The 18,261-nt window shown below is 45.6% G+C and overlaps 1 protein-coding gene across 1 annotated transcript in view; it reads right to left on the bottom strand.

The window, feature by feature from the left end:
* PTGFRN (prostaglandin F2 receptor inhibitor) overlaps positions 1 to 18,261 on the bottom strand; it is an 85,691-nt gene that overhangs the window by 51,124 nt on the left and 16,306 nt on the right. The window contains exons 2-3 of the mRNA XM_079934298.1: positions 4,431 to 4,799; positions 1,399 to 1,812 (exon numbers count right to left, since the gene is read on the bottom strand). Of these exons, the coding sequence (XP_079790424.1) occupies positions 1,399 to 1,812; positions 4,431 to 4,799 (783 nt within the window). The remainder of the gene's footprint in view (positions 1 to 1,398; positions 1,813 to 4,430; positions 4,800 to 18,261) is intronic.

The raw sequence follows: 18,261 nt of genomic DNA, 5'->3' as shown, positions 1-18,261 counted from the left end.
AAATTCTTAACCCTCCTGCCCCGTTAAAATAGTTGTTCGATGCAAGCTGAATATCTGTGGTTTCTTAGGTCAGATTCCTGGCAGATCACTTCCGAAAAGGCAGGTGACCTGAATCCATCCGGAAAGTGATTTCTGCAGCCAGGAGAACCAAGACTGAGTGTGACCTGCAGCCCCTCTTGTCGGCAAGAGCACCTCCAACCTCACTGACGGCCACTGTCACTCAGTGGCCAGTCAGCGCTGCTTTTCCCAAATCCAGCTCCTGTGTTGTGGTGTAAACGCAGGGTAGAGTGCTCAGGACAATGCAGCTTGCAGAGGAAAAACACTCCCCGTGTGTATCGTTTCCTGCTTTCCTTCCAACCTCAGCAACAGAGCGACCACACACTCTTGTTTATAGTCAGGAAATGAGTCCAGCCAAGGTCTTCCCAGTTTACAGAACAGGGGGCAGCAGCAACAGCAGCAGAGTACTCTGAGATCTGGAGATGTCAGACTCTCAGCAAACCAAGTCTATCCAACCATCCACAGCAGTGACATCACCCTGAGATGGGCTCTTTTCACCTTCTCTCTGCCAAGCCAGAAGCTCCATGAGGCCTGGGAACGATCCTTAAGCATCTCTGACCCCAGAGCCCAGGACAGAACTGAGCACACAGTAGGTTCTCTACTGATGCCTGTTGGAAACTGGCCTGTTTTTCTTTCCTATTTGTTTTTCTTTTATTTTTATGGGTTTCCGAAAATGTATTTTGCATTTCCTTAATTACTTCTCTTGCAGGAGTAAGAAGGGTTTTGTTTGTTGTTTTTGAAAAGGCTCGTTCACAGATGACAAAAACTTCTTGCATATAGACCCCACAGCTGAATGCTTCTGGGGTATGTGGCATAGAGGACATAAGAAGAGGCCCAGCCCTAGGGAATCCCTCACCTACAAGGGGATGTCACATCTGAGGGGACCTGAAAGGCAGGTCTAGAGGACCCAAGTCAGACGAGAGGTTTGGGGATGAGCCAGACGCGTCCCCAACAGCTGTGGGGAAGGGCAGATCCAGAGATCTAGGAAACACTAAACAAAATGAAGCCAAGGGAGCGGGCTGGGGGCAGCTCCACCCCAAAGCCCCTCTGACCACCAGGCCGGACCTCTCCTGGCACTTAAAAGGACTTAATCTTTCAGTCACAAAATACTCAAAGTATCTTATGCAACCTGCAGCTTCCCAGGGGTCTCGGCATTTGACACAAAACAAATGCATCCTCCCCAAACCATTAACACCACCCTACTCCGTCACCCGTCAACGCGAGGCCTCCCAGGAGGAGCAGAAATCTTGTCAGAGAAGAAAAAGGCTCCCGGCCGAGTTCTTTACACCACATTGCCCTGAATAACATACAGTCTAAAACATGCAATTTCCAGAAGCTCACCTGTTGGCTGGATCACCACGGTGCCCACATCCACGGCTTTTTCTTGAATTTCTTGCCAGTTACCCTGCTCTCCGATCCACTCGCTGACGATGCACCGGTAGGAACCCTGGTCGGAGGCCAGGGCCCGGGACACAGAGAGGCGGTACCCGTCGCTCCCCACGGTGTCCAGGCGCACGTCCCCGCTGCGGTAGCGCTGCTCGTAGCCGGGGCCGGGCCGCAACCTGCCCTCGTGGGTCAAGGAGAGGATGCTCCGGCGGGCGGGGCCGCGCCACACCTCCCAAATCAGCGCCAGGTGCGTGTGCAGCGGCGACGAGGTGGAGGCCGAACAGCGCAGCTCGAAGGGCTCGCCCTCGCGCAGGCTGGGGCCCGGCGAGGGCTGCGGGCCGGCGGCCACGCGCAGAGCATCCGGCAGCACTGCAGGGAGAAAGCGGAGCCGTCAGCACACCGCCACCCCTGCCACTGCGCAAGTGCCCAGCACCGTCCGGGGCTTGCGGCGCAATTTCCTCCTCCCCTCCCCTGTTCTAAAGCCCAGATGGGCACGGCTGCCCATTGCGCTTCATCTATGATCTCAACTTTCTGACTTGAAAAAAGAGGAGACACTAATAAGACCCCTGGCTAGAACGAGGTGGTGCAAATTCCCTTCTGGGAGCTGTGCCTTGGAGGTCTACTTCTGCCACCCTTAGGCAAGTCACTTTACCCCTCCGTGCCTCGTTTTCCTCAACTCTAAAAAGGGATGACAACGAGACCTATCTCCGGAAGTTGACTGAGAATTAAACCAGTTATAAGGGAAGGTGCCCAGGACGGTGCTTGGCACTCAGCAATTACAATCAAATAACCAGCCGCTACTGTCCAACACTCCATTGTTAGGACACAGGCTAGAGTAGAGAACCAGGGGTATCTTCTAGGAGTTAAGGCAGTGTAATCCGCAAAGCACAAAAGCACAGGAGAGCTTCCTGTGCCTTGAGGCCTGGGGAATGTCTAAGAATGACTAGAGTGAGCAGCGGGTATCTGCAGGGTAGGAACCCATCCAGGAAAACTGACGCCTCAGCTATTTAACTATTAGGACCCACTGGGGAAAAGCTGGGCTCTTCCATAGTCTAGAAAAAGGGGGCCTGAGATCAGGGAAGTGTCGGTGACTGCTCTTGAGGAAGGGAAGCCACACGTGAAGTAACCAGCGAGGAGGTCCCTACCAAAGGGCAGGGACGACCTCTCAGGCTTGCCTACCGGCTGGCTGAGAGAATCCCCAAACACCACTGTGCATCATCTCCTTGGGTTTTCCTGCCATCCCACACTCAGAAACGAATTCAGTGTCCTTGAGAAGGGACTACTCTAAATAACAGAAAAAAAAAACTGCTACATGTTTAGAAGGACACATCACAAAGACCTATCTCTTGCAAATGAATACAATGACCTTCTACTATACACATCAGTCTGTGAGTCCAGCTAACATGACTCAGTTCCCAAGACCAGTTATCCCTGAGGCCATGGATATATAGTTTGAAGAACCATGAAGCTGAAGGCCAGAGAGACACTAGACCATGCATGGCAGCCACGAGAGGCTCCACTTGCGGCCCGGCCCGGCCAGCCAGTCTCTTTCACGGCCATCCATCTGCTTTCCTGACCCCAGGAAAGCCTCTTCTTACTCCTGTCTTTCAAAGACTGGAGAACAAACAGAAAGATACTGGGCAGTGGGGGCGGAGGGGTAGGTTCCCCCCTGCTGCCTCCAACTCCTCAAGATGAGAATTACACATGGAGACGAGGGTGCATCTGACCTAGTGGAGGTGTACCGTGTGTGTGATGGCTACAAAAGCAATGCATTATTTAACTCCAACGCAAGAATGTCTTACGGGACTTTTTTCTCAAAAACATATTTGGATTTTGTAGAGGAATGAGAAGAGGTAATGGAAGAGGTAGATTGGACATTTTAATACCTGCATAATGGGCATGGCCGTTTTATTCCCTCATGAGTCTAATGGGGGAACAGTATCTGGACAATATGGTAGCAGTCCATAAATCATTACAGAAGGAATGAATGCCTGAACCAACCCCTTCTTTCTATATCATCATGTACATCTTCTGCTTTCCTGATCATTAATTACACTACTACTCTGATATAATTCTTTTTGGAACAAGGCAGGATACACATAAATGCATACTTAAGTAATAATAATAACAACACTAAAAATGTTTCTATTTTGCTAGCCCCAAATTAAAATTGTTTGCTCTTGCCCATTTACTAATTAGCTGTATGATTTTAGGCAAGTCATTAACCTATGCTCTTCCATTTCCTCATGTGTAAATTTGGGAAATACCCTGCCCTCTCTTCTTCATTGGGTTGAGAATTGAATTAATCAAACAGAACTTGGAAAATGAAAAAACAAACAAACCCAAACATTCCAGATACATAAGGTGTGATTACTTGCACAGCCAGGCCAATAAGGTTGCAGTGACCACATCACTCTTTCTCCACATATGACCCCTACAACTTCTAAATCATGAAGGGTACAAAGAAAGACATGAGCTTTTAAGTATCTGTTAGTCCCATAAACCTGAACATCGGTGTCATCATGACCGTCACCTCCTCGTCCCTAACCTGACTGTTTACTATGGCATTGCTCTGAGGCTTTACATGTCCTAACTCACCTCGACCTTTACAGAAGGTTTTCCAGAGGAGGAAGCTGAGGCATGGGACATGCCCACGGCCACAGAGCTGACACGTGGGAGAGCGAGCCATGGGACTTACTGAGCGCAGGCAACCTGGCTCACAGCTGGGGTCGCCATCACATACCACCCTGCCTCAACTCACCAGCCACGGGAGGGCTCACAATCACAATGGAGTGAAGAGAAAGGGCCCTCAGAGGCCACCCGGCCCATCCTCTGCCTTTAATCAGGTAAGACATTATTCCTCCATCGGACAGAGGTGGCAACAGAGACCCAGAGGACTTCAGTTTCTGGCACAGTCCCGCACAGCTGAGTGGCAGAGGAAAGTCCGGTCCTCCAGTGCAGCAACCCCGCCCCCCGTGAGGATGTACCTTTAACTTGCACTGTATCCTCATAGTTGCCCTGGACGGTGGCATCCGTGCTGGGGGTGGAACACTTGTAGTGGCCTTGGTCTGAGGGCTGGACGTTCTTTATGTGCAGTTCCACGGCGTCGTTGGCCGTCCGCCGCAGCACGATGTCACCCCTCTGCAGGCGCTCACGGTACAGCTGGGCGGGGAAGCCCACCTCCCAAGTGCTGGCGAGCTCCACGAAGCTGCTGCCCGAGGCCAAGAAGCTCCAGTCAAAGTTCTGCTCGCTGGGGCCGTCGTAGTCGCTGACGTTGCAGGGGATGACCAGTTCAGTGCCCACCACCCGCACCAGACTCCCCGCGGGGACCCTCACCACACGCCCTCGACAAAGAGCTGCAACAACAAGAGGTGAAAGGCAGGGCTTGAATCCAATAAGGTCTTCCCAGTATAAATGTGGTAAAACTGTGGGCGCTCTGGCTCCCAGGCACATGGTGGAAACGTGACATCGACCAGCTGGGGAAATGTGACACTGACCGGCGTGCTGCCAGTGTCTGTGCAGAAGAAGGCTGAGCCCACCCCAAGGACCCCAAGCCAGGAATACCCCCCTGCGGTGAGTACCTCTCATGCAACCGTCTCCTAGGATATCCAGGGAGGAAGAGAAGCACTAAAAGTAGGCTAACCATGAACTTGAATAGCTTTCTCCCTCCTGTTACTATTTAACCTACTGTGATCACTCAACATAAGGCAGAAATACTTTAGGTTTTGTGTGAAAGAAAAGGACACAGCTAATCAAGTATTTACATTTCTTCCCACCCAATGTCAACATTCTTCCCTAGAGACCACCCCCGGGGGCTCCTGAGATCTGATTTACAACGATGGCTGCCAATTTTTAAATCCTAGAGCAGCCTGCTGATAAAATGATTTAACTCTGGTTATCTGACATTGCCTATAAATTAATTTTAAAATATGACGACTCTACCAAGTATTAATTTTCTATTTTCTGGCTCATTTCCTTCTCTCTACTCTTCACCCTGATCTAAATTCAGAAAGAGGATAGGGAAGCACAAAGGGAGACAGTGCCTGCTCTGGCTGGTTGCTGGGCGTTGGGAGGAATGCAGCGGCTTACTGGGGATGAGAGGCCTGGTGGACAAAGCCTAGAGTTCACTGGCATTCCCTGCCCCAAGTGCAGACCTCACAGGCCTCTGGGATGGCCCTTAGGGACCGTCACCTGTGTGTCCTTTAAGATCGCTTCTTTGGGGGTGGGATAGGGAGGGTGGGAGAGAGGGAGATGCAAGAGGGAAGAGATATGGGAACATATGTATATGTATAACTGATTCACTTTGTTATGAAGCAGAAACTAACACACCATTGTAAAGCAATTATACTCCAATAAAGATGTAAAAAAAAAAAAAAGATTGCTTCTTTGCAATGAACTTCAGCACATTTTTTTGCAGTGTGTTTATTATCTGTGTTAGCATTTCAATTCAGACCAAATGAACTTGCACGGCTCTTTCCTGATGTTCTATGAATAGGTACAGCATTAAGAGATACAGGAGAAAGCATGGGCTCTGAAATCAAGGAGACAAGTTTAAACTGAGAGACCTCTCTTAGCTTTGGCTTCCTCTACTATAAAATGAGGAAAGAAGGAGTCACTGAGTTGATGAAATAAAATGGCCAGCTGAGACTCTGCCATGTAGGAAGAGCTCGATAAAATGGAACCTCTATTATTTATTTTCAGTTCTGTGTTTCTGTCATTTGTTACGGGTTGAATTGTGTCTCCCTACCACCACCCCCCACATTCATATGCTGAAGTCCTAGCCCCCAGCACCTCAGAATGTGATCTTATTTGGGAATAGGGTTGTTGCAGATGTAATGAGCTAAACTGTAATGAGGTCATACTGGAGTAGGGTGGGCCCCTAATCCAACGACCAGTATCCTTAAAAGGGGGGAAATTTGGACAGAGACAAGCACTCAGGGAGAGTGCCATGTGAATATCAAGGCAGAGATTGGGATGATATGTCTATGATCTAAGGAATGCCCTGCACCCCCGGTCCCGGGAATGCACACTGGGGCTGAAACAAGGTCAGAGTCCTCCTTGCTCATTTTTGCTGAAGCTGCAGGAAGACACTTTCACCTCCTTTGGAATCAGGGTACTGCAGAGCTGCTTCGCTCTGAAGCTGCATGTGGGCAGCCCTCCTGACCAGGTGAGGGAGCCGTCTACAGCAGAAGAGACCCAGGTCAACACTGGGACCAAAGAGGTGCAGAGAATGTGCCCTCATGACTAGATGGCATCATCTGAGCCACTAGATCTGCCATACCTTCTAAATCATTCCATATGCACACACACATACACACAAACGAACACATATGCACATGTGCACACACTCACACACACACACATACACGCACACGTCTTCCCCTGGACATTTCAATTCCTTGCAATTCTACTCACACCCACTTATATTCCTTAGGATAATTTCTGTCACTGGAAACTCAGGGCACTGAAATAATACCCAGCAAGCAGCGAGGTCATCATCACTACATTTCAAAGGAAACAGGCCATCCTTTTTACATTTAATTTCAGAGATGACTGGATAATTCTGACTCTCCCAAAGAGACCCTTCAGAAGGAAACTTCAGGACTTCCCTGGTGGCGCAGTGGATAAGACTCTGCGCTCCCAATGCAGGGGGCCAGGGTTCAATCCCTGGCCAGGGAACTAGATCCCACATGCATGCTGCAACTAAGAGTTCCCATGACACAACTAAGGAGCCCGTGTGCTGCAACTAAGACCTGGTGCAACCTAATAAATAAATAAATAAATATTTTTTAAAAAGAAGAAGAAGAAGAAGGAAGCTTCATGGTGGAGACCCGTAAGAGGGAGCACAGCCTAACGCTTATCCTCCTTGAGCCCAGTTTCCATCTGTGAAATGGAGACGCACCCTTGGGGCTGTGTAAGGATTAACTGAGCCACAGAGCACTCACAACAGTGCCCTGCACGCAGTAAGGGTCTGCGGTTACCTGCTTTGCAGGCCGCCTCTAGAATACACCTGATCACAATCATTCACTTTGCTTCCTTGACAGGTTTACAAAGGAATTTCCTAACATGTAAACCTTTGCAATTTCTAGCCCTTGTCAAGAAGTTCACCAGGGTTAACAACCGGCTCAACGGGGCCCTTCGGCATGAGGCTACCTTCCTTGTAAGGTGTCTGTCTTTATTCTTAGTGAGTGGAGCTCAGCAAACTGAGCCAGCTGCTTGTGTCAGCTCTCCAGTCCTGCTTCCACAGTCACCCAAATCATCTTTTTAACGCACAAATCATATGTCACTTCACTGGTCAGAAGTATCTCATGGTTCCTCATCACCTACAGGATACACTCTATCTTCCAGACCCCCCACTGCGATGCCCCTGGTTCATGCCACCTTCCCTCTCACCTGAATTATTGCAACAGCCTCCCAACTGGCTGCCTGCCTTCCCTCTGCTCTTGCCCTCCACTCTCAACACAGCCAAGCCATCTTTTAAAAATTTAAGTGCATTACATCCTTACTCTGCTCAAAGCTTTCCAATCACTCCCCATGTCACTCAGATAAAAGCCAAGTCCTCACAGAGGCCACCAAGACCTCACAGGACCTGGCCCTCTTTTCTTCTCCAAGCTCCTCCCTCCACTGCACTCCAGCCGTGCTTTCCTCCTAAGACTCTTGAGCAGACAGACCTATTCCAACCTAGGGCTTCTGCACATTTTCTCGGTCCGGAGCACTCTCAGACGTAAACCCCGCTCCATCACCAGCTTCACATTTCATTCTAGTGTCGCCTTATTAGTGAGGCCTTTCTTGACCACTTAAAATTGTACACACCCACCCTCATTCTTGCCAAATTTTCTTCTTATCACTTACCACTAATATTCTTTACGTGTATCCCTATAGTTTTACTATTATTTATTATCTGCCATCTCCCACCAGGATGCAAGGTCTAAATGAGCAGTGATTTTTATCTGTTTTGTTCACTGCTGAATGCCAGTGCCTGCCTAGAACTGGGCCTGGTACATAGTAGTTGTTCAATAAATACTTGCTAAATAAATGAACGAATAGAAGACACACAAGATCCTTCATAGTCTGGTCCATGGCTACCATTCCAGCTTCATCAGCTACCATTCTCCCAGCCCTTAGTCCTTAGACTTCAACAAAACAAATGGCCCTTCAAGTCTCTGCAAATGCCATGCTCTCTTGGGCCTCACAGCCTCTGCTTCTGTGCTTCCTTCATCTGGAATGCCCTCCCGGCAATCTCTCAGCCTCTTGCAAGAAGCAGCTGTAGCACCACCTCCTGTGGGAAGGCTTCCCCATCTCCCCTGGGGTCACTTAGGCACTCCTGCCTCAACTCAACCTGCAGAAGTACCTTCGACTCAGGCTATATTACAGTGCCACTGGAAAAAGCCAAGCAGATAGGAACAGATGCTTGAAAGATCAAATTCTAATCTAAAAAAAATATAAACCCGAGCAGTGCCGTACATGCAGAACTGGGATGGCCCCTCATCTGTGCAAAGCAAGATTCTGAAGTTTAGTTAACAGAATTTCAATTTGCTACCAGCAGTCTGCTATCTAGCACATATTTCCTTTAATATTGTTAAATAACAGCTAATGATATTTAAAAAATAAACACAACTTGTAAAACATAGAGCATATGGCTCTTTCCAAATCAAAAAGAATATCTGCAAAGCCACACATTACCGATTTTAGTTGAAACCTCTTGTAACAGTTGACTAAGGGGAAAAAAACAAAAATTTTCCTCTGGTTTTCCAAATTCTACCGGTATTTCAAATGAAGAGTCCCAAACACTTTGGCACCTGAACTGTGTTAGGTTAGCTTTCTATAAAAATGTCTTTACTAAGAAACAATTTAAATTTGTTTTCAGGGGTCAATATAAGAAACCATTATATGAAAAGCATTTCTTTATTAGTTTTAAAAGGACTATTGAGGCCACTATTGTGTTGTTCAATGACGCAAGAATCCATACGACAAAAGTCTCTTAAAATTTAGTACCAGAAAAAAAATACCAGTTGATGGACCATTGTGTGTTCTTTCCCCAGCAAACAAGAACTATATAGGCGTCTCTCACAACCCAAGTACCTTTGATACTCAACACAAATTAGGGTACCTTAATAGCACATTTTGTGCAGTATATTAAGGCACTGATGCTAAACCTCTCTCTCATAATCCCAATTACTAAGTGGCCCAGCACCACATCACCATGCCCTGGTGATGCCCAGACCCTCTTAGATAGGTCTCAGAACCCTGCACTGCTTCCTAATTCCTGTTTTTAAAATTTCTGCCTAAACCTACCAAAACAAAGTAAAACAAAGAACACACAAACAACCCTGAATACAACTGTTACTGCTTCATCACCTCTTTTACCCGTATTCCAACTTCCAAGTCCTGTTTTCCCCAACATATATAAAATTCATGTGTCCTTTTGTACCTTAGCTTCAAGGAAGTCTAGTACGAAATATGATGGTGAAATATGGAAACCATTCACAATCTAAATTTCTAATGATTATCTCTCTCCTCTACCTCTACACCTTCCTGTGCCTTCTCTGTCACCCTTGTACTTTTGATTTCTTTACCCTTAGTTTAAGGTTTATTGCATGTACGTGTGTATTTCACTGTAAATTGCCTCAGATATGTTTTTCGGGAGGAGGGGAGATAAGTGAGGTATAAATTTCAAAAGACTAATAATGGAGATGAGATACTTTCTGCTATGATGGACTAGCTTGTATCAGATCAACTCCCTGCCCTCTGCCCCCACCCCAGAACAACTACAAAAGATGGACAAAACACAAGAAACAGATCATTGAATGCACTGGTGATCGATCCAGGTATCCGGGACTAAGGGGCCAAGATCACAGAAACACCCCAAGGTGGGCCTGACAATATGCACTGCTTTTTCTCTTCAACTATTTGCCAATTTTAAGTTGTGCAGTAAAAGGTAGTAGTTCAGAACTGCCAGTGCCTCATGGGGCCAAGAAGACAGCAACTGAAGTTCAGGGCCATTAAGAAAGTCATAGTCTAAAACAAGCAAACAAACACAAAAAGAAAGTCATAGGCTGAGGTGGGGGGAGTTGGTGGGGGAACATTGGTAAGTGTCCGAGAAGTTAAACAGAAAATAAATATTAAGAGGTTAAGCAAATTTTTCGACCATCTCACAGTACTGGGGAAACAAAAATTGGAATTCCGAGTTTACAAAAGACGGTGGACAATAGTAAACACCCCAGACTGAATTACAGCCCTGGAAAGGGCTATGCCTTTGGAGTAAGAGCAAAGCTGAACAAACAACCAGCTCTCAAGAATACTGAAATCTTGTCTCAAAACATCTCAATTCCTCACTGGATTACAGTGAGCTTCTCTTACTGTATTAGCCTGCTAGAAAGAAAAATAAAAAAATAAAACGTAAATCTTCTTGTGAAGAAGATAACATCACACAGAGCCTCTACAATTTTTCAATATTCAATCAAAACCTACCAGACGTTCCGTACAGCACCAAATGACTGAAAACAAAAGACAACAACCCAGACAATAGAAACAGATGCACAGGGATCCAGATATTGGTGTTATCACACGTGGACTTTAAAATAACTATGATTAATTTATTAAAGAAATAGACAACAGGATTTCACTTCTTAACTTTATTAAAATAATCAGATTAAAATCCTAGGACTAAAAAAAAAAATCTAAAATTAAGAACTCAATAAATGGGTTTGATATCAGATTAGATGCAACATTAGTCAGTATAAGATATCCAAACTGAAGCACAGGGTGTAAAAAAGATGAAAAATGCAGAAAAGAGTCTAAGAGACACATGAGAGATGATAAAAAGGTCAAACACGTGTAACAGAGTCCCAGGATGAGAAGGAATATGATAGAATTAGAATTAATTTCTGAAGAAATAATGGTTAAGGTATTTCTTAAACCGACAAAAGACGTCATGCCACAGATTCAAGAAGTACTATATATCTAAAGCAGCACAAATACAAAGAAAACCACACCTAGGTGCATCATTGTAAAACTGCTAAAGGCACGGAAGGGAGCAAGAATTCAATGATACCTGACTTTCAATAGAAACAATGCTCTTAAGACAATGGAATGACATCTTTTTTTTTTTTAATATTTATTTTATTTATTTATTTACTTGGTTGTACCGGGTCTTAGTTGCAGCATGTGGGCTCCTCAGTTGAGGCATGCAGGCTCCTTAGTTGTGGCATGCGAACTCTTAGTTGCGGCATGCACGTGGGATCTAGTTCCCTGACCAGGGATCAAACCCGGGCCCCCTGCACTGGGAGCGGGGAGTCTTAACCACTGCACCACCAGGGAAGTCCCTGGAATGACATCTTTAAAGCGATGAAAGAAAGTAACTACCAACAGCGAATTCTACACAGAAAAGATATCGCTAACAAAGGAAAGCAAAATCAATATGCTTTCAATCAACTCTCAATCAGGGAAAGAGAATTAATAAAAAGAAATGCTAACGAAATACCAAAATGATATACTAAAGGGAGTTCTTCAAATAGGAGGAAGATGACCCCAGATGGAATCATGGAAATGTAGGGAGGCATAAAGAGCAACAGAAAGGGTAACTGTGTGGGTAAATCTACTGAATGGTGACTATGTAATACAATATTAGTAATGTCTTCTGGAATTTAAAATATATGCATAATTAAAACATATGACAACAACAGCACAGAAAGCAAGGGAAAGAGTGAAATAAATGGAGCCTAAATGTTTTCTAAGGTCTTGCATTTGATAAAAGGACCATCAGTAGACACTAATAAGTCGACAATGTATGTTCTAAACTCTAGAATAACCATAAAAATGAGAGAGTGGATAACAAACTAATGAGAGGGGGACAATAAAAAATACTTGATTAATCAAAGAATCTGTAATTTCAGCTAAAATCATATAAGCTTTTCTCAAGTATTTACTTTGTAATGTGTTCACTTTGATTCATCATCAAATTTCTCTCCACAACGCTAGGATAGAGTAAGAGGAGGAATAATAACGTACTGCATCTCTCTTATATGCCAGACCACCCCTATCACAGAACCAAGGAAACTGAGACTCAGAGAAGTTAAATAACTTGCTGAAGGTCATAACAGCTATGAAGTGAGGGACTCAACCCAGGTTTATCTGGCCCATGCACTGCACTGTCAAGGCAAAGATGGGCTGGGCTGGTTTTGTCTTCAACTGCATTGTTGATACTAACCATATTCTGTTGATTTTGTCTTTGCTCTGAGTAGGAAGAAGCAACGGCTTGAAATTCCCTATAAAATACTTCCAATTCTCCACGGGCAATGTGAACCAGATAGGTAACAAAGTAACCAAAATGAGTTACTAAGGGAAGAAATATATATTCTTGGCATGAACTAGAGGAGAGACATCCCGTTTTTAGAGAAACGGGATTGTTAAAAATAACTTCCAGTTTCTTCAAAAATTTTTTTCTGATAGACTGCCTTCATTATTTTAAGTGATACTAACTCTACATCTCACACTTTCATGTTCAAAAAAGGTGAAGAGAACTTCATTCTAAAAACATATGGGAAGGACTTTTGGAAGCCCACCTCTCTGACTTTTCAGCGGTGCACATAATTAACATGCAAGAGGTAATTGTTTCCAGATTCCTATTTGCCTACCTCTGAAGTCCTCCAGAAAATAATTAAATGCCTTCAACTTTCTTCCATCATGTAGAATGGATGGAGATAGGCAAGAAAAGTCGGGCAAGTTTTTCAGTGCAATTATTCCTGCAATGTTTATTTCAACAAGCACTATTGGCAACCACGAGGAATCATTAAGAGAGACAAGCTAATGAAGATGAAACTGTATTTATCCACCCTCTTCCACCTCCTTATGAGATCCATGGGAAATAGATTTTATTCCCTGGGTTATCATCAATATTATTCTAAATCAAGGCCTGTAGAGTACAGCAGATCTGCAAAGGATTTTTGCAATTGTTCCTATTATTGCTCCAATTTTATCACCTCACCGAGCTGCCTAGAAGCAAACAATCTGATTTTACAAACGGAGCCATTTGTAAGATAAGTATTGTAAGTTACTGAATCCAGTAGAACAGGCAGAACGGAAATACCGAAACCGAAGAGCTTGTGGTATTTCACTCTGCCTTGTAAAATGACAGCTAAATCCCCCTTCTCCAGTCCTTACAAGGCCTTTAAGAGAGACCAGGGGCCTATGGATTTCTATACGAAGTTCCCAGTCCACACGTGATTTAGAAGTGAATACACAAGAAGGTTAAACCTGTAAACTCTCACAGAGCCTTTATTGCAGTATCTGACTTAACGAATGCAAAACCTTTGTCTCCTCTGCTGGACTGCCGCTGAGAGGTCTGGCAGGAAGGGATCATGCCGGCTTTCATCTAGACAGTCCCTAAGTGATGAAAATGCAGCAATGTACACATTAAACAAGTTACAGCCAGCAGAGAATGTGTAATGAAGTCACATATGGCAGTACTTCAAAATCCCATCCAAACGCCAATAAGGTTCTACTAGAGCGGGCCTTAGAATCATTTTTTAAAAAAAGGTTCAGCTAAGACCTCAGAGAGATAAACTAGACAAATGCAGTATGACTCATTTAACAAACAACTACTGAGTAAGAAGCCCTCGTGCTGGATGATATGTGAGAGAGGAAGGTAAATCAGCCTTGGACCTTCTTTTAAGGGACTTACGGTATGTTGAGTCATAAGGGGCACGTGAAAACTCTAACAGGAGGAACGATATATAGTAGCCAAAAAGAGGTACTAGCAAGTGCTGTGGGGTTCCTCAGAAAGTGAGGGTGCGTCCCTCCAAAGGGATTAGTGAAAAGCTTCATGCAGTGTCAACATTTAAATCGGGCCTTTGAAAAATGGCTGGGGAGTAGGGTTTGGGCAGGGGACACTGCGGAGGAAGATGATCAGAGTTAAAGGGAGGAGCATAAGCAAAGGCCTAGGCGGGGACATGTGGGGAGTGGTGAAGAGTAGGGCGAGCAGAGCAGTGCAGTTAAGAGCAGGCTGGAGTGGACACACACACGCGTGGTCAGTCGGGAGCCCTCTATGAGATGATGGGGCCGGGGGTTGGGGGAAAGGTTGGTACAAGAATCAAAAGAAGAGCAAGGGCAGGGAGTGCCTGGTGGCGCAGTGGTTGAGAGTCCGCCTGCCGATGCAGGGGACACGGGTTCATGCCCGGGTCCGGGAAGATCCCACATGCCTCGGAGCGGCTGGGCCCGTGAGCCATGGCCGCTGAGCCTGCGCGTCCGGAGCCTGTGCTCTGCAAAGGGAGAGGCCGCAACAGTAAGAGGCCCACGTACGGGAAAAAAAAGAAAAAAAAGAGCAAGGGCAGGAACGGAAAGGCAGCAGCTCTAAGAGCCATGCTGGAAGAAGAATCCATTGATAGACCCGAGATGAGAGACATGCCAAGGGAAGCTGAGCGCTGCCAAGGAAACACAGAGGAGAAAAGTAGTCAGTGAGATTCAGACAAGTTGAAAGGTCCGCCAGGCATGGAAACCCCCAGTCCAAAGCTATCTGAGCCCCAGATAAATGTGGAGTCACATGCTTGGAGAGGAGATCTGGTGAAGATATGGGAGATGTGGAGGTCCATGGGGTCACCGGGGGACAGAGTACAGAGAAGAGGGAAAGGGACAAAATCACAGTGAGCTCCTATTATTTAAGACACAAGCAGAAGAAAAAGGGCAAAAAGGAATAGTAGCCAGTTAGGAAGAAAACCAACGGCTTACGTCCTAGCAGCCAAGGGATGCAAGAATCCCAAGAAGGAAAGGCTGGAGTGATACCTACTGTTTTATTTAAGGACACACCCATCTACTTGCTCCTGGGAGGCTGCGAGCCCCTAAGGCAAGACCTGGTTCCTATACTATCTGCATCCTGCACAACATCTAGAGTAGAATCCCATTATGCTTCAGTTTGGAAAAAATGAGCAACCATGTCAAACCTGCAGAAAAGTCAAGGCAGACAGGTGCTGTGAAAAGACTTCTGCACTGATGACCACGCAACCACTGGTAACCTCCACAGAAGCGCATTTGCAGTAATGTGGTATGGGACTTGGAGAGTAACAGTCAGGAGAAAGGAATAATCAAGATGTAAGTAAGAGAGCGTACAACCGTGAAAAGACCCCAAAGCAGGCAAGAGGAGATGAAGGGCACAAGTGGGCAGTTTATCCTGGAAAGTCAGCCAGCTGGTCCTCTCAGCACCTTCTACGCACTGCGGACATTCGGCCAAGAGTCCCTGCTCAAAAGAAGCTTGTGTTCCAGTTAAGGGGAGAGTGGGGAAACAAGTCCAGAGCGCTGATAAATGCTATCAAGATAAAATAGGCCAACGAGCTGGTGGCTGGGGATGGGGGATGGCTGCTTTTAGCCAGTGTGGTCAGGAAAGGCGCCTCTGAGCAGGTCACCTATGAGTTCAGACCAGAATGAGAAGGAGGCAGGGGTAGAACTCTGGGGTAAGACTGCTCCAGGCAGAGAGACCCGCAAATATAAAAGCACTAAGATGGAGCAAGCCTGGTGTTCAAGGGATAGAAGAAGAGATCAGTGTGACTGGATTATAATGAACGAGGGGGCAGAGGCCTTGGACTCTGGTTGAAATAGGAAGCACATAAAACTAGGGAATGATAGAGCCTGCTTTATTGTAGAAAGCCCACTGGTTGCTGTGTGAAAGACGGATTACTGTGGGGCCAATTTGGAAGCAAGGACACCAGAATGGAAGAAGTTACGGCAGACCAAGCAAAAGATGATGGACGTTTGGCCTCAGCTTGTAGTGGTGGTGATTCTCAGGAGTAGTCAGATGCAGGATATATTTTGGATATAAAATGAAAAGACACACTGCCATTTTGAATGTGGAAAGTGAGGAACACAGGAACTGGTATGATACAGGCTCTGGCTTGAGCACCTGGGTGCATAGTGAAGCCACTAACTGAGAGGGGAATGTAACGGACAGGAAGGAATTTGTATCAGGCAAGGCTAGAGTTTTCTTCCAGCCCTTTGAAGTCTGAGATGCCTGCTGGACATGTGAGTGGGGGTACAGTGGAGTAGGCAGTAAATTTATGTGCCTGGCGCTCAGGGGGGAGGTCCAAGCAGAGACATTCATTGGGGAGTCATCAGCACATAAATGGTATTCAAAAGCCACAAGTGGCATGGGATCACATAGGGACAGAGTGTATACATACAAAGGAAAAAAGAGCCAAAGGTGGAGCCCTTACCTTTTTCAGAATTTAGGAGAAAAGGATGGGTAAAAATATAGCAAGGTTTTGAGGCAAAAAGCTTGAGGAACCTTAGGTTGGTCTCCAGTGTCTCAGTAAGTAGCAGAGAGGGGTTTAGATCCTGGAGATTGTGGACAAGGTTTAGAATAAGAATTAGAAGGAATATAGTGGAAAACCATCACAAAACTAACACAAGGTTCACTGAGGCAGTAAAGACACCCTAACTGGTAGGAAACTCAGGTGGGCAGGTTGTAGGATTTTCCCCAGCAAGATGATAAAGCTCAGACTTAGAGACTACGGTTGGTGTGGGTTACTCAACTACAATATGAGGACTGGCAAAGAAATGTGGCAGAGGGTCCTTAACAAGCTCACTGCTGGCATGCTGACCACCAGGATGAGAGCCCAGGAAGTGAAAGCGGCTTCGGAAAAAAGGTCAGGGGGATCACAGTGAGGATGAAGAATAGGTTCAACACATACGAGGGAATCTGAAAGGAGGAAGGCAAAGCACTTGTGGTCACACAGGGAAATATCAGAGTTGACAATCAAAAGGTGACAAAAAATTTTTTAAATTTTTAAAAATTTTTTAAAAATTAAAAAAATAAAAAAGTAAAAAAAAATTTTTTTTAATTTTTAAAAAGTAAAAAAAATTTAAAAATATAAATAAATAAATATTAAAAATAATAATTTTAAAAAATAAAAAACTTAAAAAATTTTTTTTAAAAAGGTGAAAGAATTCAGAGTGATGACATGGTCCACGTGTGGCCATTAAATCTCACGAAGTGTGTTATTTTCTCAGGAGCTAAGATGACCATAGAAGGCACTTCCTGAGTCCTTGCTGACCTGAGCTGGCTGCAGAAACACAAGGAAGGGACAATATGACTAACAGACCATGGGGGTGAAGAAGGGAGGTACAGAGATCTAAACCTTGCTCTCACTTAACATTTACACGACAGTTTCTGGCTCTGGTCTGCAGTCATTCATATCTGCAAATCTTCTTTTAGCCTTCATACCAGGAGAGGAGGGAGAGTAAGCATCTGTTTCCCCAGGTCAAACAGAACCTTGGTGATAGAAGGCTTCGCGCTCCATGGGAACTGACAGGCTCTTCAGTCAATGCAACTTTCCTTAGCTTTTGCTGCTGAGATAACCATGCCCTCTGGCACTACAGACAGGAAAGGCAAGGAAGACAGGAGATACAACTGAGGAACACAGCTGCAAGTCACTTCTTAAAGACTGGATCATTAACTAAGTGAACTTCTTACCACTGAAGCACTAGATCACCTAACCAGGATGTCGCTCCAGTTCCATGGCCTTTGAGAGATCCCAGGAGGCCAGTCATGCCAAATCCTTAATTCCACATTATGAAATCGTGCAGGTTTGTATTGAGTCAACATGGCCAAGTTGGAACTACACTCCCTGGAAACCTTCTCCCTGTGCAGTTCTGGGTTAGAGTTGGACAAAAGAGACGTAAGTGTGTGTGAGATTTGGGAGGTGGAAAGGAAGCAACAGCCATCATGCTCTGGTGGTCGTCAGGGTTCAAGGCAGCAAGAGACAGATGCACAGGTGTTGGTGGGCTCCAGTGTGTTCTAGCTCTTCTTTCTGCTCTGGGTTTCTTCCCAAA

This window comes from Stenella coeruleoalba (genome assembly GCF_951394435.1).
Source record: "Stenella coeruleoalba genome assembly, chromosome: 1".
In the NCBI taxonomy this organism is placed as follows: domain Eukaryota; kingdom Metazoa; phylum Chordata; class Mammalia; order Artiodactyla; family Delphinidae; genus Stenella; species Stenella coeruleoalba.
The sequence above is the reverse complement of the archived record's forward strand: the minus strand, read 5'-3'. Positions and strand labels throughout refer to the sequence as shown.